The 21,454-nt window shown below is 49.6% G+C and overlaps 1 protein-coding gene across 1 annotated transcript in view; it reads right to left on the bottom strand.

Annotated features, from left to right (window-relative positions):
• The window catches only part of EIF2S1 (eukaryotic translation initiation factor 2 subunit alpha), a 187,740-nt gene that overhangs the window by 14,028 nt on the left and 152,258 nt on the right, over nucleotides 1-21,454 (bottom strand). The window contains exon 7 of the mRNA XM_078659540.1: nucleotides 14,097-14,240. Within this exon, the coding sequence (XP_078515666.1) occupies nucleotides 14,097-14,240 (144 nt within the window). The remainder of the gene's footprint in view (nucleotides 1-14,096; nucleotides 14,241-21,454) is intronic.

Raw genomic sequence — 21,454 nt, 5'->3', positions numbered from 1 at the left:
CCATGGTGGACTCCGGGGCCACTGGCGTGTTCATGGACCATGAAGAGGCATGTCGGTTGGGAATCACCCTGGTGCCCAAGGATCGCCCTGAGAACGTGTATGCCATAGACGAACGTCGACTGGTCACTGGCCCAATTGGGCATCACACCGGCGTGCTACCGGTGAGATACGGCGAAGAACATGAGGAGGGCATCGATTTCAGCATCATTAGGGCCCCGAAGTACAAGATTATCCTGGGCCTGCCTTGGCTAGAGAAACACAATCCGACGGTGGATTGGGCAACCCACCAGATCAGGATGACCTCCCCGCATTGCAGCCATCACTGCGGAGTACAGGCGGGATGTGCACCCGGTGCAGCGTCGGAATACATGGTGGCCACAGCGGCTGAGAAGGATGTCGTGTTGCCCGAAGTGTACCTTGCCTTCCAGGACGTTTTCGATGAGGCTCGGGCTGAGGTCCTGCCCCCGCATCGGATATATGATTGCCAGATAGATCTAGTTCCGGGTGCCAGCATCCCCAGCGGTAGATTATATGCGCTTACTGAACCGGAAAATCTCCATCTGCGTTCGTATCTAGACAAACTCCTGAATCTGGGTTTCATCCGACCCTCCAAGTCTCCCGCCGCTTCACCCCTTTTCTTCATCCCGAAGGCCAATGGGGAGTTAAGGGCCTGCGTGGACTTCAGGGAGTTGAACGCAATCACTGTGAAGAATAGGTATCCACTGCCGCTCATAAGTGTATTACTGGAGCAAGTGAAACAGGCCCGGGTGTACACGAAATTGGATCTCAAAGGGGCTTACCATCTGGTGCGGATGCACGACGGCGACGAGTGGAAGACGGCGTTTAAGACTCGCTTCGGCCTCTTCGAGTACCTCATCATGCCGTTCGGGCTCTGCAACGCCCCTGCGGCCTTTCAGTACTTCTTAAATGAGGTGTTCAGAGATATCATGGATGAGTACGTAGTGGTGTATATAGACGATATCCTCATCTATTCCAACACAGATGAGGAACATGTAAGCCACGTGGCCACAGTACTCCAGAGGCTCAGAGATTACCATCTATTTTGCAAACTCAGCAAATGTGACTTCCACGTCAATTCAGTGGAATTCTTGGGAGTAATGCTGAGTCCTGCAGGACAGGAAATGGCGGAACGTAAGGTCAAGGCCGTGGAAGAATGGCCAACGCCACAGGGGGTGAAAGACGTGCAATGCTTCATTGGGTTCGCCAATTTTTATCGCCGCTTCATCGATGGGTTTTCAAGGTTGGTTGCCCCTATTACACAGCTTCTGCGGAAATCACAGCCCTTCAGATGGACCGCAGATGCGCAGGACGCCTTTGTTGCGCTGAAGAAGGCCTTTATCACAGCGCCCATCCTGGCTCATCCGAACTCTGAATTGCCTTACGTGGTGGAGGCGGACGCATCCGAGGTGGCCATAGGAGCCATTCTGTCGCAACGACACCAGCACTCCGGGGTGCTACACCCTGTGGCGTTCATGTCCCGAAAGCTGAACCCTGCAGAAAGAAACTATCACATTGCGGAGAAGGAGCTCCTAGCCATAAGGGATGCTTTTGCAGAGTGGAGGCACTGGCTGATGGGGGCCAGACATGAGGTGACGGTGTACACGGACCATCGTAACTTGCAGTTTATGAAGGGCGGCAAAACACCTGTCGCCCCGGCAAATGAGGTGGATGCGTTTTTTTCCGGCTTTCGCTTCCACATCACTTACAGACCCGGCTCGGAAAACAGGAAAGCGGACGCACTGTCTCGTCAATCGTCGGCTCTGGAACCGCCTCCTGCACCGGTGCACTCCATCATCCCGCCGGGCGCGGTGATCGGGGCTGTACAGCCTGACCGGTTCCTAAAGGGAGTCCAGGAAGGGATACAAACGTTTGCATGGAAAAGCTGGTTATCATGCCATAAGGAATGGAGGATGGTAGACGGCATGCCTGTGCACGGTAACCGTCTGCTGGTACCCACTCCCCGCTTGAGGAAGCAGGCGTTTGATTGGTGCCACACGTCGCCTTGTGAGGGCCATCTGGGATTTGAGAAGACCCTGTCCAGTTTGGGAAGACACTTCTGGTGGCCATCGATACGGTCGGATGTCCGCAGATGGGGGAAGGAGTGCTCCGTGTGTGCAGCGGCGAAACCGGACCATCGCAGACCACAGGGCCTGCTACAGCCACTTCCGTCGCCCTGCAGACCATGGGAGAGCATTTCCGTGGACTTTATAGTGGGGCTGCCGAAGGACCAGGGCTGTACGGCAGTGATGGTGGTCGTGGACTATCTCACAAAGATGGGGCACTTCGTGGCCTGCAAGCAGGTTCCCTCGGCGGGTCAGCTGGCCTTGCTCCTATTGAAGAATGTGGTGCGGTTGCATGGCTTGCCCTCCACTATCGTATCGGACAGAGGCTCGCAGTTTACTGCCCAGTTCTGGAGGAAGTGGTGTTCGGCGTTACACGTCAAGTCGGCTTTGTCGACTAGCTATCACCCGCAGACGGACGGGCAGACGGAACGCCTCAACCAGTCGCTCAAGCAGTATCTGCGGTGTTTTGTTGATCAGGGTAAGGAGGAGTGGGTGGATCACCTATGGCTGGCAGAAATCGCCTACAACAACGCTACCCACAGCTCCACCAAATCGTCCCCGTTTTTCACCTCCTATGGTCACCACCCCAGGTTCCTGCCTTTCGTCCACCCAGCAAGGGTCCTACAAGTGCCGGAAGCCGCCAGGAGAGTGGCGCGCATCAAGGACACGCTTCTTCGGTCGCGTGCGTGCCTGGAGGCGGCCAAGAGATCGTACAAGGCCGCGGCGGACAAGAAACGATGACCTGGGCCTCTATATACGGTGGGGGAGTTCGTATGGGTGTCCACCAGGAATCTACGGTTCCGGAAGCACAGCGTGTTTCAGCCTAAATTCATTGGTCCGTATCGCATCACCAAGTGCCTCAGTCCTGTGAACGTGCGCCTGTGCTTACCTGGCCATATGAGGATCCATCCAGTGTTCCACGTGTCTCTCCTGAAGCCGGCCACGAAGGGCGGTCGGGTGCCCTCGGTGCCGGTGTCGGTTGACGCCGATGTGGAGTATGAAGTGGAGGGGATTCGGGACTCCAAGTGGCGGGGAGGCAAGCTTTGGTATTTGGTGGCTTGGAGGGGTTACGGCCCCGAGGAACACTCGTGGGAACCCGAGGCGGGCATCAATGCGCCACGGTTGATCGCTGCATTTCACAGAAAACACCCTGCTTGTGCGGGTCCTGTTCGGAGGGGCGGTTGAGGGGGGATGTACTGTCAGGATCTTTGGGGCGCGTTGGGAATCCGGAACACACAGCCGCAAAGGAAACAGACCACGTCACGGAAGGCTCAGAAACCACAAGAACCGGCATGCCAAGCGCGAGCATCACGCACCCGGAAATGCGTACTTAATGCGCATTGGCTCAAGGGACGCTGTCGAATATTTTGATCCCTGGCCGGTTGTTCGTTGTGTCCCGCTTTCCCTTGGTGCACGGAACTAGGAATTGGGAGAAGACCGGCGTCGGGAGTAAGTACCGCAGTTCGGAACTACGGTGTTCTTGCACGGAAACGAGCGGAGTTTCGTTTCATTCTGCAGCCTTGGAGTCCTGGTCGAGCTTTGGGTTTTAAGCTCCCGGGACGGACAGGAACAGAGACACCCACCAAGGGAGGTGGTTGCAGCGTCTCTGTTTTGAGTTATTATTTAACATTGTTTTCGACCCCTCGGTGGAGCGCCAGGCAAGGTGTTCCCGAGGCGAGTGGCATAGTAAAGAGGACGCCTCAACGTGAACTCCCCATCAGTCGTATCGAACGGCATTTTCGGCTGTTTCTCTGGACGGTGTCCTCTGTTGGCCGGACACCGGGACCGGTGTCCATGCAGAGGACGGTTGGACCACGGCACTACTGAACTAGGTGCTAACGGCTGATGGGTAACGTATGAGAGACCTTGTGTGCGAGCATTGAGTCGCCTTACTATTGTTTTACCTAATCCATGTGTACTTGTGCTTAATAAACAAGAACATAGCAGTACTTGTGTTGCCATAGGTCTTTATTACCGGTATCCTCGATCCCGAGAAGTAGGGGGTGGATTACACTTTGACTAAAAGTGTGAATAAGGTACGTACTTTGGGAAAAGTAGTCTGTTGGAATATAGCTGACCTTAACAATAAAAAATAAATAAATTATGAGGTGACCACATTTTGTGGGAGGCCACCAGATCATAGCCCTACAGGAAACTTGGGATTGTGGGCAATTGGTCTTTAATGGATTGGTACGCATCTTTTTTTACAGCTGCTATACCTACGAACCATGTAAGAGCTTGGGGGGGGAGAAGGGGGGGTACTTAAACTTCTTTCATTGGATAGCTCTTGCTCCTCTTCTTTAATAGATTCTGGCTCTGACAACTTGTTAGTTGTCAAGCTAGACTTAAACAGAGTGCAGAGCCTACTTTTTATCAATTTTTACAACTCCTTTGTGCGGGCTCACACAAAAGAGCCGTAAAAACTTTCGGGATTCCTTTGCGGAAGGGCAGCACTCCCCATACTCGGTGCTTATCCTTGGTGATTTTAACGTGCATAAGTGCCCGCTGGGGTGTCTAAATAATGATGGCTTATTTGCTGAGGACTTGGAGACCACTCACTTTGAACACACGCCACAAGGCGAGCCATTAGAGACTATTTTGGCAGATTGTAATTTGCAGTGCCTCACAAATTAACAGGCAGTGGTCCCATTCCTTCTTTTATTGGGCGGGTTGTAATTCAACAATCGATTACATTTTAATTTCTGAGAATCATATGGCTAAACATTTTGAGATTAAGAGGAGCCAGTTTATTGATCACATTCTCCTGGAGTTCGATTAGATCAGAGTATTAACTACTCCAAATCACACACCATGGTTGTGGGAGTCAGGAATCACCCAAAATTCCTGGGGGTTTCCGGTTCCCTACCTTTTCATATTTAGGGTCCACTTTGATGAAAGAGGCTCTTGGGCGCCACAATAGAGGGTAAAAGGAACGTATTCTCGGGAGCTGTAGTTGCGACCCTTGATTTTGCTAAGAGACTAGGTGACAAAACTATGCAGGCACTCAAAGTATATCAGGGTAAATGCACCTCAATTGCCTGCTATGGTCAGGATATGAGGGTCCTTCAGACTGTGGAAAATACATTCTTAAGAAATATGTTGGTAGTTTCTCAGTCAGTTCCCACATAAATTATACATGAAAAGTTTGGGCTAGGGTATATATGTGACCAACTAGCAGTCCAGCCCCTTCTTAGATGGATCGGGGTATGGAGTAGTCAGGTGCTTGATTTCAATCGTTCAATTATAGAGGACTGTATGACGTTAGACAGGGCGCTTCACTTCCCATGGATTAAATACATCAAGGATGTCACTCTTAAATTTGGCCACCCTGACTAACTTGAAGATCCACATGGCATTACAAAAAGAGATTTTTTCTGGGCGACTAAACACTTTATTCGCATGATGGACTCAGAAAGGGAGGTGCAGGAACTCTCCAAACTTACAGTTCGGTCCGCATTATGTTAAAACCAAGCCCCTCGATTGAGCCTTATCGGACTATAGTCCTGATAGTCATGCTGTATAGATTCTTCCTGACCAGATTCATATTTGATCTTCTGTATTGGTCTCTGGCAGGAGACTAATTATTCCCAGGAGCCACCGACGTGCAACTTTTAGGCAGAGACATTGAGAACAAGTGCAAAGAGACTCTGAAGAGACAATATTTAGTCAATGGATGCTAAAAGACTGCTTTTCTATTAAAGTGGTGGAGGTCTGCTAGCTTGGACATTTCAAGTTATGGCTTCTAAAGTGGGGAAGAAATAAAAGCTCAAGACAATGCGTTCTTTACTTTGTATAGCAGCAAGTTTTGAGGTGACCTGCTTACATCTGACGGGCTATAGAATAGACTGTTGAGTGCGTTGCTGATGAATTGTAAACCTTTCAAGAGAAATTGTTTCCTGTGGATCAGGAGACCCCTTCCCACACACCCAACTATTTAAAAGAACAGTCAGCATTAGCTTTGTAGAAGTGAAAAGTAATTGTCAATTTGCAAGAATACCACATTTCAAATGGAGTGGCCACGTTGCTAGATCATGTGCTTTATAAATAACACTTATTTGGGTGCACACGCAGAATGGCCGCACTGCTGTGAGGCTCCTGCTGCCTGGCATTCTAATCCGTTATTTATCCTCACTTCACTGCCTGTTACCCGTCCAAAAAGCGTGCGAAATGCTGTGGGAGCCCTGAGGAGCGGTCTTGGGAAGTCCGTCTGCCCTGCGACTTGATTTGCCGAAGTTACGAGCGGAGAGGCTTCTGCCGGAAAAGGCGCCGGAGCATTGTGGTGAGCGCGCCCGGGAGCAGTGCCGTAAGAGAGGCCGCGGCGTGCCACGAGGCGACCAGGCTGCGATGGATAGATAACTGCACCCCGGAGTGACGCGGCTGCGGAGGCGGGCGGCCCTGCGGTGTGGATCTGGAGTGCCCGCAGCGGTTGGTACCATCATCAGGCACGAGTGGAGGGCAGGTGCTAGCCTAAATACAGACGGCCGGAGGGGACTGTAGCGGAGCGGGAGCGCCCGCACTGAGACGAGTGCAGCGGAGGTACGGCAGACTGATTGTCTGAAGACGCGGTAGGGCACTGGGCTGCGGTAGCGACGAGTGCCAGCTACTGACCGGTGGGCGCCTCAGTGGATGCGGCAGCAAGGTACGACCTGTGGGAGCTGACCGGGGTCCGGTGTCTGGGATTGTGGAGCTGCCTCTGACGTGAGCGATTGCGGCAGCGGGTCCCCCGGTGCATGGTGGAGCCGGCGGAGGGACTTACTTACACCGAGGAAGCAGAGGAGGCCTCAGGTGAGCGACTGGAAGGCCGTGTGAGGCGTGGTGCAGCAACGAGTGATCCCGGTGGGCACTAGTGCACAAGCCTATCATGATACCGGACACACGCGGAACAGCCCTGACGAGAGGCTAATGAAGGGGAACCCTTGGCCTGAATTGATGGACGTTGGTTGACTAAAGGACATCAGAGGCGCAGGTGGAGGAGGTCATACCCGGAGGCGTTAGCGGCCCGATCATTGGGGAGACTTGAGAGATAGTGAGGGGCTTTCTATTGGCAAGCTGCGATTGCCCGGATATCTGGAGCTGGGCTACACTCTGAGCACTGCAGCATAGTACTTGCCATTGACCCAGCAGTGTTGCAGCTGGTGCTGGTGTCTGGCAGATGGACCTGACCAAGTAAGTGGCAACGTGGCAAGGTAGTGCTTGGGAGGTATCACACGTGACACACCTGCTGCCGGGATGTCAGCGCTAAGATTTTGGGACTGTCTCATGTTATAGTGGAACACAATAGAGCGCTAAGTGGGGATAGTGTTGGTTACAATCACTGTAAGGCTGTCTGCGATTCATTACTAAGCGTTTGTGAAGAGGTGGCACCTCACCGGACAGAACCCGCCTGCCAGTGCTGCAGATCTAGCCTACAAGAACCTTGGTTTATTAACTACCCGTTCTGCTACTGGTCTTGGATGCTCTAGATACACCCTACATCTAGCTGGTACAGGAGATCGGGCGATACCCAGCGCTGCGGAGTACGGACTTGTTGACTATGGATTTGCTTGGCGTGGGGCTCGGCGTTACTGGCTGATCATTGGCGCCCTGCTGTGATCTGAAGTGTGCAGAGCCTGCTGTGAACGGCTTCTGGGGTTCGGCGACTCACGTAGCGGCATCAGAGTCGCCTACTGCCCTGGATCTTGAGTGTTCCTGCATAAGAATCTGCCTGGCGTTTATTACGTCGCAGTCGTTTGGCATAAACAGGAGCGGAGCGCACCTTCCCTGGTGGGGACCCTAGGGTCACGAGGCAGGCTACCATTGGTGGTGTGAGGACTTGAAGATTCTGAGACGCTCGGGTGGATTCGGCACACAGCGCTTGCCCTACACATGTACAGGGGCTCCTGTGCGGCCCGAAGAAGTAGTGGTAAGGCGAGGTCTCCGACGACTTTGAATCCCTGTAGGCGCTCTATCATGGGGCGGCAGGACAATCGGCAGCCCAAACTCTCATTTGACTCTGCACCTGCGTCAAAGAAGAGCATGCGTACCACACCGGACACTGGGGGGACTCAGAGTCCATCAGCGGCGGGGACGAGTTCAAGTGTAAGTGCCCCGGACATGCAGCTGATACTCCAAGAAATGAAACAACGGTTTGCAACAGTGGTAGACAAAGTGGACCGCATATCTTCCAGAATGGATGCTATCGCGCAAAAAATGGACGTTCACGAAGAACGCATAACTGAGGCGGAGAGAAGGATTTTGGAAAATGATGACACAGTAGCGTCCCACTCTACCCGGCTTTCGAGAATGGACAACATCCTCAGGGTAATATCTGCGAAGAATGAGGAGTTGGAGGCGCGCAGCAGACGCAACAATATCCGTGTGGTAGGCGTGCCGGAATCTACCAACACGGGACGAATGAAGGAATATGTGGAAAGGATCCTTCAGGCGGCGATAGGAGCGGAAGCCTTCTCCAAGCAGTTCATGTCGAGCGGGAGCATCGCTCATTGGGTCCGAGGCCTAAACCTGGGGCTCCACCTCGGCCGATAATTGCAAGGCTCCTAAACTATCGAGACAGGGACACTGCACTCCGCGCGGCACAGAATATCCAGAACTTGTGTGAAGGGATCAGTTTTTCCATATATCCGGACTTCACACCTATGGTGCAGGAACAACGGCGGAAGTTTCTAGATGTTAAAAAGAAGCTACGTAATTTGCACATTGACTATGCGTTGTTGTACCGAGCGAAGCTCAGGGTGACTCATCAGGCGAAACAACATTTTTTCTTGAACCCACAGCAAGTGGAGGATTTCTTGAAAACATTGAGACGCGATCGAAGGGGCCGCCATGGAGATGGTGATGAGGGGGATGAGGAGGACCAACATATACCCGACGAACAATGAAACTGATTTTTGACGATTAAGCCGCTGCTTTGAAGCGGCAGTGGTCCTTTACGAACTCTGTGGAGGGGTCAGGAAGGCATGCTGACACCACGACTGGAAGTGAACACCGTGGACGGGTGTTGGATAATGGGTGGTAACGCATGCCAGGCACCATCCCCTTCCCTCATAATGCCCTAGAAGGGTGGTTCAGGTCGAAGGGCGAGGAGTAGGGGGTGGCATTGTGTGTACCTCAATCGACCCTAATAGGGAGTACCCCACCTACAATGTTTATTACACTGCAGCTGTTGGGTTGTTTGCTGGCGGTGAAGGGTTGGGGGAGGGGCATGGATGCTGGCGAGTTGGGGATGCTTCAGTGGGAGGGAGGAGGGGTGGGAATCGGCTTGAAGATGTGGTTCATGATCTACGTGGAAGGGCTTGGGAACGGTGGAGCTATGGCTGCATTGAGTGTGAGTGGTTGTTGGTGGGTGACGGTGCGGGCTGGCTTTTTTTGACCTTATTGGAGTGTGTGGATGATGGATGACAAGGGGTGGACAGCCACAGCTGCGATCTGTCAACGGGGATGTAACTGCACGCAGTTTGTCATGGCCTTGGTATTGGAGGAATGCAAGTTGATGTGGGAATGGGTTGCTGTTCATGTTGGGGGAAGGAGGGGAGGGGGGCATGGCTGACATGGTTGGGGGATGTCAGTGGGCGGGGGGATGGGACACGGGGTGTGACTGCAGTGACATAAGGTTACGAGCGAGATTTCATATGCAATGGAAATCGTGTTATGGTACGGAAGGGCGGTGGTCTGGGCGAGTAGGAGCAGATGTATTTCATAAGGATAATGGCGGACAACGTAGAGAGTAGAATATCGGTGTTATCCTGGAATGTGAGAGGCCTCAATGACGCCAGAAAGGGCAGAAATGTGATTGCATATTTAGACAGGCACAATGTGCAAATAGCCTTATTGCAGGAGACGCATATACACCCGCGCTCCGAACCAAAGTTTGCTAGCAAGTGGGCTACAATTCGGAAATTTTCATCGTATTCCTCATATGCCAGAGGGACTGCAGTGCTAATCAAGAAATCACTCAAAATGCACATGTTGGGGGAAATTCTGGATCCTGATGGACGCTATGTGATACTGTGGGGCAGATTGGGCACCGATACTGTAGTTATAGTGAATTGTTATGCTCCTAATGTGGATACACCGGAATTCTTCACAACACTTTGGGGACATGTGCTGGGAACAGATGCTACATATATCATCTGGGGAGGGGATTTTAATGTTGCACTAGTGTCTGGAGCGGATAGATCTGATGGTTGTGGTCAGTACAATAGACAAGCGAGGGATGTACTGCGGGGCATAATAGAGGAAGCTCGATTAGTCGATAGTTGGCGGTTTACTCACCCCGAACATAGGGAGGGAACACATTTTACAACACATGCGAACACATGGGCTAGGCTTGACTACTGCTTTGTATCACGGGGCCCAAGCACAGGACTGGTGCCTTGAGACCCTTCCGGGTGAGTAGCGCGCTATACAAATGCTATGATTGATTGATTGATTGATTGGAAAGGTGACACATTTGCCCAGAACGTACTCAGATCATTGCCCGGTGTTGGTGTAATTGGATATGCCGGGACATGATAAAGCGAGACCCCCATGGCGACTGTTTCCCTCAGTGTTACTAGACACGGTATTCAAGACAGAGTTGGGAGAAGAAATAGAGGCTTTTTTTCCCAGAAACAAGGGCTCGGTAAACAGTGTGGAAATGGTATGGGAAGCTTGCAAGGTAACGATTCGTGGGTTTAGTACATCTAAGAGCTGCGGAGTGTTGAGAGACATCCAGAGGACGATAGGGAAATTAGACAGAGAATTGAGGGAGCTGGAAATTAAGATGGCAAGGGGTGGAGATCCAGAGATACACAAGACATTCAGGGACAAGCTTTCAGAGTATGAAGAAGAGGCAGGGAGAGAAGTTAAGTACAGGGGAAAATACTGGACTGCGAGGCGGTACTGCGAAGGGGAGCGGCTGGGTAAAGTACTTGCAGCAATCACGAGGCAGCACGTTTTAGTACAAATATACTGGAGATTGTTACGCCAGAGGGTACACGGTGTCAGGATATGCAGAAAATTCAGGACGAGTTTCTGACTCACTACAGACAGCTTTATACTTCACAAAAAACAGAGGGAGTGGACTTCGGGAGTTTTTTAGATGACATTGCGCTATGTTGGTGAAGTGATGTACACAGGTCGTTTCTCGGAGCACTGCTAGAAGTGGATGAGATAAGGGATGCAATTATGTCACTGAGTAACGGCAAGGCGGCGGGCCTCGATGGGCTTCCCGCCGAGTTCTATAAATGTTACATAGATATTATGGCACCCGTTCTAAAGGAAGTTTTTGAGGAGTCCTTAGAAGTGGGGGAATTGCCGGGATCCACGAGGGAGGTAGCGATAACTTCTTTGTTGAAGCCAGGTAAGGATCTGACGGACACTGACTCCTATAGGCCACTATCTTTAATTAATTGTGATGCAAAAATACTAGCTAAAGTACTTGCAACAAGATTATCGCTGATTATGACTAAGATAGTGCTGCCAGACCAGGCTGGTTTTGTGCCAGGGCGTGCTACCACCCATAATCTTCGTACGCTGTTCTCTCAGATTCCGACTATAGCCCTGGAGCTCCCAGTTGCTGCCATATTTCTTGACGCAACGAAAGCGTTTGACTCCGTTGAATGGGAGTGCCTTTTTGCTATTTTACATAGGATGGGATTTCCCAAAATATTTGTTGCATGGATAGAGCTACTTTATACCAGACCAGTGGCTAGAGTGATTATCAATGGAGTGCTATCGCCCCAGATGCCTATAACGAGAGGCACCAGGCAGAGATGCTCTCTCTCCCCATTATTGTTTGCTATAGCAATAGAACCGCTGGCATGCCGGATTCGCCAGTTGCATAAGGTTAGTGCTTTCAACTGTCTCCAGCGTCAGATAGGAGTGTCGTTATACGCGGATGACATTACACTATACGTGAAAGACCCGCAGCTCAACCTTAATCCTATCCTGCGTGAATTTATAGTCTTCGGGAGGTTATCGGGAGTACACATAAATTGGAGAAAAAAATCGCAATTCTCCCAAATTCTAACAAAATTCCAGCTAGATTACCCACTTGAATGGTGTGACACTGATCTTCGCTACCTGGGTATTGTGATGTCACTAAACAAGGAGGAGACACTTAGACTTAATTATGGCGTGGCTATCACTAAACTGACTGACAACGTCACACGCTGGATGTCGTTACCACTATCTATGGCGGGCAGAGCGTCACTCATAAAGATGGTGGTGCTGCCTTGGTTTTTATATTTATTTCAAAATATTCCTTATTACCCCGGCGCCTATTTTTTCAAGCGGTTGAGATCGGCACTCCTTCGGCTGTTTTGGGGGGGTAAGCAGCCGAGGTTGCGATGGGCCATTCTGACGCAGCCGTACGAGAAGGGTGGCTTTAATGTGCCAGACTTCGAGGTCTATTATATAAGTGCCCAGGCGCAATATGCGTATCAATGGATGAAACCTACACAATTTATGCCACAAATAGCGGCGGAAGACTGGATAGTGCGTCCTCTCCCACTCAGCGGGATGATACAGGGAACCGTGGAGGTTATAGATACGCCGCCCAACAGGGTGACATGCGTGGGGCAGAGTGGCGAAAGTCCTTCAAACTCAATCGTTGTACTCTCCCGCAATGCCACTCACATATCACCCTCGCCTATCGCTGTTGCAGGAGACTGGTTTCCAACTGATGTGCAAGCGTATTAAGGTTGTCACATGGGGTGACCTGTTCCTCGACGGGCAGTTTTGTACTCTGGAACAACTATTTCGATACCCCCTAGAGGTATTTTATTACATCAGACTGAGACAGGGGATGAGGGACGTATTGCTGCACTTCCCGGGCGAACCGGAGGTGGTCTTGCCGTTGCATGCCATGCTGTTGTCGGATGGCCGCCATCTGGTTTCCCGATTGTACAATAATATCAGACTACAGCGCAACAGGCTGGAGAGTCCGGCACGCACATCATGGAGTTCGGATATAGGCAGTGAGGTCACTGAGGACCAATGGAAATATTGTTGCGCCATCACAGCCAACATATCTTCTAGCTGTAGGCTTAAAATCATCCATTATAAGTTTCTACAACGATTTTATTACACGCCAGTTCGGAAGTTGAGGTTTCAGTTGGCGGATACAGATAGATGTGACCGATGCCATGCGGAGGGGGCGGGATTTATCCATCTGGCATGGGAGTATCCTGGGGTGTACGACTACTGGTCACAGGTGCACGATGCATTGCAGGTCATGTCGGAGGGGGGCAATCAACAGGGACCCACTAGTCATGCTGCTGGGATATACATTGGAGGTGCCTAGGCCCATTCGGAGGTTTATAGACATTGCCTTGCTGCTTGCGAAAAGGAGGGTTGCCTGTCGGTAGGGCAGGGGGAGGGCCCCGAAGTTTAAGGAATGGCTAGAAGACATACTTTACTGCCAGGATCAACACAACATATATGCTTATCTGCTGCCTGTGCGCAGCAGGCCGAAAGACATCTGGGGTCCGCTACAGGCCTATTTACTGACAATTGCAACACCACAGGAAGAGTCAAATGATGACAGCCAAAGTGTTAGGTGTTAGGGAATAGATAGAACACACAAATGGATATAGCTCATGGTGCCACAGTGGGTACGTCACTGAACCTTTTTTTACAGCATATGGTCCAGTACTATACAGAATGTCAGGAAAGTTCCTTAGGGGTGTGCTAAGGTACTTCGCCTGTAATAACTGTTGGGTAGCCCCTGCGATGTCTGCATATGGACCTGTACAGAAGGAATGCTATTGTGGTGACAGGGGGGCCCAAGTGTATTTTATATTCGCTCAGATCACATGCTCATACAGATGTACCTATAAGATTGTAAAGAGGTTGTATCTTGTATTAATGTAACCTATCTGATTGTATTGTTGATTAAAAACTAATAAATAAAGGTTAAAAAAAAAAATAACACTTATTTACAAAAAAGATAAAAAATACAAAATACAGCCCACAATCCTACCCTGTGCATTCATTTGGTTATTATCCTCATATTCTGCAGAGAACACTCACCTCCATCTGAACATTAAAAACGCCTCGCTTTTCTTCAATCCTTTCTTTGATGACAGACATTGCTTGGTTTAGGACGGAAAGGCCTTCTGTTCTTTCCAACGTTGTTGTAGTCATCACATAACGAGGAGGAGCAATCAGATTAATCTGTGGCATTCACAAAGAAAATCAAAAATTTTACAAGTGTCACAACATATTAAAGTACTTTTAATGCAAGAGTTGAAAATCAAAAACCAGGAAATAATTCTCAATAGTACATGGCTCTTAATAACGTTTACCAATTATGAAAAAGTATTACACAAAATTACTGATTTCCTGCCCAGAGCGAGAACGCCTTAGTGGTAGGCAGACAGACTTTGGAAATGATTACAGATGGTTCTCAGACCGCCCTATAATGTCCACTACATCCAGGAGCAGTGCAAGATGACACTAACTCATTTTGTTTGCTGGGGTTTACACTTTCTGCGGATTGAGTATTATTAGATTGTGCCAGTTTGGGTCCTGTAATGAGGTGTAATTGAATCCATTGTTAAACTGGGCTCACAGATACCGCGGTTTAGCCCTTCTAAAGGGCATTCACAGACTGACACTGGGGATTAATTCAGGCAGGTGGATCTATGAAAGATCTAAGGCGCAAGATACATATGTTCGGTCAAACTCTACTGTCTCCAGCATAGTCTTAAAGCAGTTTAAGAGCATAAGCCCATGTTATTGGTGACCCAGTAAGGGAAAGACAGGGACATTACGAGGCGCAAACAGTGTTGGGGAAACCATCCAACTGAGAAGGAGCATGCATCTTTTAATTCCCTGAATGGCATAATTGTAAGTCTTCACCCAAAAGGTTACTTTAAAACATCAAACAAATTTAAAAGGAGGTTATACATTGTTCAGTAAATAGTGCAATTCCTTAACAAACTAAGCTAAACTTATGAGCAAACGTTATTTGTAACCACCAATTGAGATTCATAGTAAGGTACAGTGAGTGGCCTCATTTCACATATCTGTTCGACACACACACTAAACCACATTTGAAAGCATGCATCGACCTATGGAGACCTTCATTACTTTTCAGTCGTTTTGTGAAGCAAAATGCCACAAGGAGACATGTGGGGAAATAGACTGTAGCGCAGTTAGGGGTTCAAAAGCTAAACATAGCTAAACAAAGCTAAACATACATGCAATTCACAATGTTGCATCAATTTGACAAACCTAGACTTTCTCATTCACTTATTTTTAGGAGAATGTCGATCGTAGAAGCCTCACAAGATATCGATAAAACCGTAGACTACAAATCTGACAAATCATCCAAAAATAAAAATCTACATTCATTAGGACTCCAGTACTTAGTTTTTGCTGTTCTTAAAAAATGGGTGGGGATTGCCTGCATTGGCACACTGCACCAGAAAAGGCTGCTCTAAAAAGAATGTTGTTACCTTAAATGTTTAAGTCCTTCATGCATGAACATCAGACTATACCCATATGACCAACCTCATATTGATTGGTCACCAAAAGCCACACTTCTAGCATGCAAGGTTGCAGCACGTCACATGAACTGAGGGAGTGTTTGGGTATATGTTATGAAGGAAAGGGAGTAAGAGAAAAGAATACCAGAATAGCAAGCAGTGAAATTTCTCTAGTCCTCCTACTACCCCTCATTGCCAACTGGTTGAGAATCTGATTTCACAACTTTCAATGCTGGGAAAGGGAAGGCAGCACATGTCCAAACAGTCTTCAAGCCAATGAGCATGCAGAACATTGCCACCAAAAGCGGTTATGTTTTTTACAGTAATGCTTGCAAAAAAGCTTGTGGAGGGGCCCATGTTGCTACCCTACCAATGTCAGCAAGGGAAGGAAAATGTTACGTACTCTATAAGCATCTTTTCGTACCATGCAGTGCTGTAGATTCACATGCTGAGCATACTTCTGCCACCTAGAGTTGGGACTAGAGGTGTACAAGTTGGTCTTCAAAAAAGTATTTAGAGTCAGGAGCCAATGTGACTCCTCCTCTCGATTGGAATGCGCATGGTCTTCCGCTCCATTGTTACATTGTTTTCCTGTATGGTGGGTGAGGATGCGATGTGATGTGAAGCGAAGCATAGAGAGATGTCCATGTAAAAGAGGAAAAGATTATATCAAAAGAGACTGCAACAGCCACAGGCTTCTGGGGAGTCACATATGCCCATTCAAGGCATATGTTACTGTAGATACACACATTCAGCATCAACTGTAAAGCAGTCCTCCCATTAAGCAGTGGCTAGCCTGTGGGTGTTGCAGTAGATTAAAAGAGTGTACGAAGTATAGCTTGACCAACATTAGCTTGTTGGCGTGCTAGTACATCCACACAGTAATGCTTTGTGAAAGTGTGTGGTGTGGACCAAGTAACTGCTTTGCAAATGTCAGCTATTGGGGTGTTCCCCAAGAAGCCACAGAGACTGCTTTCTTCAGAGTAGAGTGGGCTCCAGGAAGAGTGGGTAGAGTCCTTTTAGGTTTGGCGTAGCATGTCTGAATGCATTTGATGATTCATTAACAATACCTGACTTGGATAGAGCCTTCCATTTATGGGGTTTGGAGAATGTAAAAAGATTACTGGTGTCTTTCTAAATGGCTTAGTTCTGTCAATGTAGTACATATGGGCTCACTTTATGTTCAAAGTATGGAGATCCCGTTCTACAACAGAATCAGGTTGAGGGAAAAATACAGGAAGTTAAATAGATTTGTTAAGATGGAAGGGAGGGACCACCTCAGGGAGAAATTTGGTACGTAGGAAAACTCTATCCCTATGGACTTGGAAGACGGGTTTTTCCAGGGTTAATGTCTGTAGCTCACCGACACATCTGAGTGAAGTGATAGCAACAAGGAATGGCACACTCCAAGAGAGGAATTGAAGGGAGCAGGAATGGAGGGGCTCAAACAGAGGGCCCAATGTACAATGTTGAGATTCCATGCAGGACTGGGGGGAAAATGGAGGTAGAATGACCCTCAAGACCTTCCATGAAAACTTCAATGGCTGGAATCTTGAACAGAGAGATGTGTTGTCTATTCTGAAGGTAGGCGGATACAGCAGCCAAGTGTAGATGTATGGAGGTAAAGGCTAGTTCAGAAAGCTGCAGATTTAGTAGGTAACAATGTCCTGCACTGTGACTTTAAAAGGATCAATGTGTTTCCAGTGACAGTGCTACACAAATATTTTCCACTTTGACATATAGAAAGTCCGGGTGGGTAGGTCTGCGCGCTTCTTCAAGAATGCTCATGTATTCTTAAAGGCAAGGTTGAGGCATCCAAATTCTAAGACCACAGGAGCCAAATCGCAAGGTTGAGCGACCCAGGATCTGCGTGCCTGATTCCTCTATGGTTCTGCGTGAGAAAGTCCAGCCTGTTGGAGAGCCTCACATGTGGAACCAGAGAAAGTTTGAGCAGAGCTGTGAACCATGGCTGGCGAGCCCATGTGACAGCCAACAGAATGAGTATGAGGGACATCTGCCGAAAGTCTCCAGAATACAAACAAATGGTGAGGGAAAGGCAGAAAAGTGCAGACAACTATTCCTGACCAGTTCATCCACAATCCATTGGTAATGAACTGTGGGAATCTGGTTCGAAGTTTGGGCATTCGGTGTTTTCTGCGGTTGCAAAAAGGTCTATTTCTGGAAAGCTCCACCTGTGGAAGTAGGAAAGGAGGACTTGCGGGTGGAGTTCCCACTCATGGATCTGTTGCTACATCCTGCTGAGGAGGCAGGCAAAGTCGTTGTCTATCCCTCAAAGGGACTCGGCCAGCAAATTAATTTTGTGACAGAGGCCATCACCAAATGCCCTGGGATAACTGCAAGAGAAGAACATGTGCCCCCTATTTCTGAAGGTAATACATGGATGTCATATTGTCCGTACGGACAAGAACAACCTTGCCTATCAGGTGCTGTAGGAAAGAAACAACGCTAGATGGATGGCTAGAAGTTTCAAATAGCTGATATGGCCACCCGGTTGTGTGGGCTCCCATTGACCTTGAACAGTCGGATCCTGCAGATGTTACCCCCCTCCCATCCCGTAAGTGAGGCATCCGTTGCGATGGCCCTCTGGGGAACAGAGTCATGGAAAGGCCACCCCTGCAACAGGTTGTTTGTGTTTCACCACTGCAGAGTGACAAATGTGAGGAACGATCAAAACTAGATTGTCCCAATGAAATCCTGTGGCTTTGAAGTTATATCATACGCAGATTATATCAAACTAGTCAGCTCGTTGGCCAGGACCTGTTAGGGGGAAAATATTGCTTCATAAATTGTATGATAAAGATTGCTGCCGGGATGTCGGGAAATTGTCTCCAAATGAACAGTGACAAAACGGAGATACTGCTGTTTGGTAAAGCCCAGCCTCTCTGGTCACCTACCTGACCGGTAGCCCAGTGAACTCGGTACAGTCCCGTCTTCCAGGCAAGATATGAAAAATGTAGGCCTCAAACTAGATCAGGCCCTATCTGTTAAAGACCATGTCTCTACAATTTGTGGGGCTTGCTTTGCCACCATGCGGCTACTCAGGAAAGTATTTCCGTAGCTATTATCCTCTGCAAGGAAAACTCTAATCCAAGCTCTAGTCATAAGTCGGCTGTTCTACGGCACTGCACTGCTTGTGGCTGCTAATAACGCTTTATTGCCCAAACTTCAGGTGGTGCAAAATACTGCTGCATACCTGATCTGTAATCAGTCAGCAGGCTCTCCCTCAGCTCCTACACAGAGAGCCCCACACTGGCTTCCGGTTAGCTATCACACTGTTTTCAAGCTCTATTGCCTTACCCACAAGACTCTGATGGATACACACCAACTTACCTAAAGGACGAATTGCACTACTAATGTCCCACCAGAACGCTCAAATCCAGCAATAACACGCAACTGACCTATGCCCGTATCCACACTTCCAGATTTGGAGGCTGACCTTTTTCCTTTACAGTCTCTGGAACTGGCATCAACTCCTTTACCATCTCTACGGCTGTCTTGATTTACTGAAGTTAAAAAACCTTCTGAAGACCTGGCGTTTTTAGTTTGTTGTGGTTCTTCTGTGAAGGCTAAGAGCTGAGATGCACCTGCAAGTTTGAGCAGTTGTGCTTTGTAATAATTGGAAAATCACATAACAAGACCCTCCGCTTGAGATCACTGTTGCATTCTTGCAACCAATGCATGTGTAACATGGCATGGGGAACTGTGTTCCATAGTCTGTTTCGGTTCTGTCCTGCTCGAGGCCGAGAGTATGTCCGGTTCCAATGCCTGTTTGAGGGTTTGCTTGGCAAACTTCGGTGCTGATGTGCTTGGCGGTTGCTAGTGAAGCCTCTGTGTCATAGGCACGGTTGGTTCCGATTTGCGTTTAGGTGCCGGAGCCAACCCCTTGTTGTGGGCTGGATGCCTGTTCGGGATTGAGAATATTCTTGTCCCGTCTCTGCTCAGAGGCATGCTCATGGTGTCGACCTGAACCTGCAGGTTGTGGCGAACCATGGCGGGGTAGTGGTGGTGGTGGAGAGTGTAGTATTTTCTGGTTAACAGTACTCACAATAAGTAGCGTGGTCTTGTTCTTCAGCCAGGAGACGGTTGTCCACATCACTGACGTGGGCTGCGCGGACCATATTTGGCCCATGGCGATGAGTCAGACACGGTGTAGTGTGGGCTGGCTATGACCAGCCTGCCTACTGTTGGAGCACTTGCCTCGCTGTTCGCGTTGTTGTCGTGGCTGAATTCTACCGTGGCTGTCTGTTCCATGACGAGGCATTGATTCTGTCATGTCCAAAGAGTTTTCTTGTTCTTGAACAATGTGAAGGCGGCGCTTTGTTCTTCTTTGTACTCTGGAGACAGGCATAAATTGCACACGTCGTGTGTTTCAGAACGGGCGTACTTGGCTCCGCACTGAGGGGACTGTAGGAATAGTTATTTCTTTGTCATCCTCACCTGGAGACGGTCAGTCTCGGCGGGCATTTGTTACTTGGAAGCCGGAAAGTCTGTCTGGGTTTGTAGTCCATCTTCCGGTCTTCGTTTTCTTTTCTGTAGGCCGCATGCTGCAGAACCCTGGCACAGTCTGTCTAAGCCAGATGGTGGGAAAAAACTTTCTAACAAGCATTGGAAATGCAATAGGTCTCGCAATAGAATAGTTAGACATTTTTCTTTTTGCAAATGGAAGAGTGGCGTTGCGTGAATGAGTGGCGTTGCGTGGATGAGTGGCATTGCGTGGATGAGTGGCATTGCGTGGATGAGTGGCGTTGCGTGGATGAGTGGCGTTGCGTGGATGAGTGGCGTTGCGTGGATGAGTGGCGTGTGTGAGTGGCGTAGCGTGTGTGAGTGGCATAGCGTGTGTGAGTGGCATAGCGTGTGTGAGTGGCGTTGCGTGTGTGAGTGGCGTTGCGTGTGTGAGTGGCGTTGCGTGGATGAGTGGCGTTGCGTGGATGAGTGGGGTTGGAATGCAATAAGTATCGCATTAGAAAAGTTGTAGTTATTGGTGAGGGTGAGGGTGATTGAGGGTAAGGGGGTGAGGGTGATTGAGGGTAAGGGGGTGAGGGTGAGGGGTTTAGGGTGAGTGAGGGTGAGGTGTTGAGTGGGGGTGAGTGAGGGTGAGTGAGTGTGAGGGAGGGTGAGTGAGGGAGAGGGGTTGAGGGTGGGTGAGGGGTTGAGGGTGAGAGGGTGAGTGAGGGTGAGGAGTTGAGTGTGAGTGAGGGTGAGGGTGATTGAGTGTGAGGTGTTGAGGGAGGGTGAGGGTGAGTGAGGGTGAGGTGTTGAGGGTGAGTGAGGGTGAGGAGTTGAGGGTGAGGGTTAGTGAGTGTGAGGGGTTGAGTGTGAGTGTGGGTGAGGGTGAGTGAGGGTGAGGGGTTGAGGGTGAGTGAGGGTGAGGCTGAGAGGTTGAGGGTAAGTGAGGGTGAGTGATGGTGAGGCAGAGGGGGTGAGGGTAAGTGAGGGTGAGTGAGAGTGAGGGTGAGTGAGGCGTTGAGGGTGAACGGTTGAGGGTGAGTGAGGGTGAGGGTGAAGTGTTGAGGGTGAGTGAGGGTGAGGGGTTGAGAGTGAGTGAGGGTGAGGCGTTGAGGGTGAGTGAGGGTGAGTGTGGGTGAGGGTGAGTGAGGGTGGGTGAGGGTGAGTGAGGGTGAGTGAGGGTGAGTGAGGGTGAGGGTGAGGAGTTGAGTGTGAGTGAGGGTGAGGGTGATTGAGTGTGAGGTGTTGAGGGAGGGTGAGGGTGAGGTGTTGAGGGTGAGTGAGGGTGAGGGTGAGGAGTTGAGTGTGAGTGAGGGTGAGGGTGATTGAGTGTGAGGTGTTGAGGGAGGGTGAGGGTGAGGTGTTGAGGGTGAGTGAGGGTGAGGAGTTGAGGGTGAGGGTTAGTGAGTGTGAGGGGTTGAGTGTGAGTGT

The sequence above is a fragment of the Lissotriton helveticus genome, chromosome 9 (genome assembly GCF_964261635.1).
Source record: "Lissotriton helveticus chromosome 9, aLisHel1.1, whole genome shotgun sequence".
Taxonomy (NCBI): domain Eukaryota; kingdom Metazoa; phylum Chordata; class Amphibia; order Caudata; family Salamandridae; genus Lissotriton; species Lissotriton helveticus.
The sequence above is the reverse complement of the archived record's forward strand: the minus strand, read 5'-3'. Positions and strand labels throughout refer to the sequence as shown.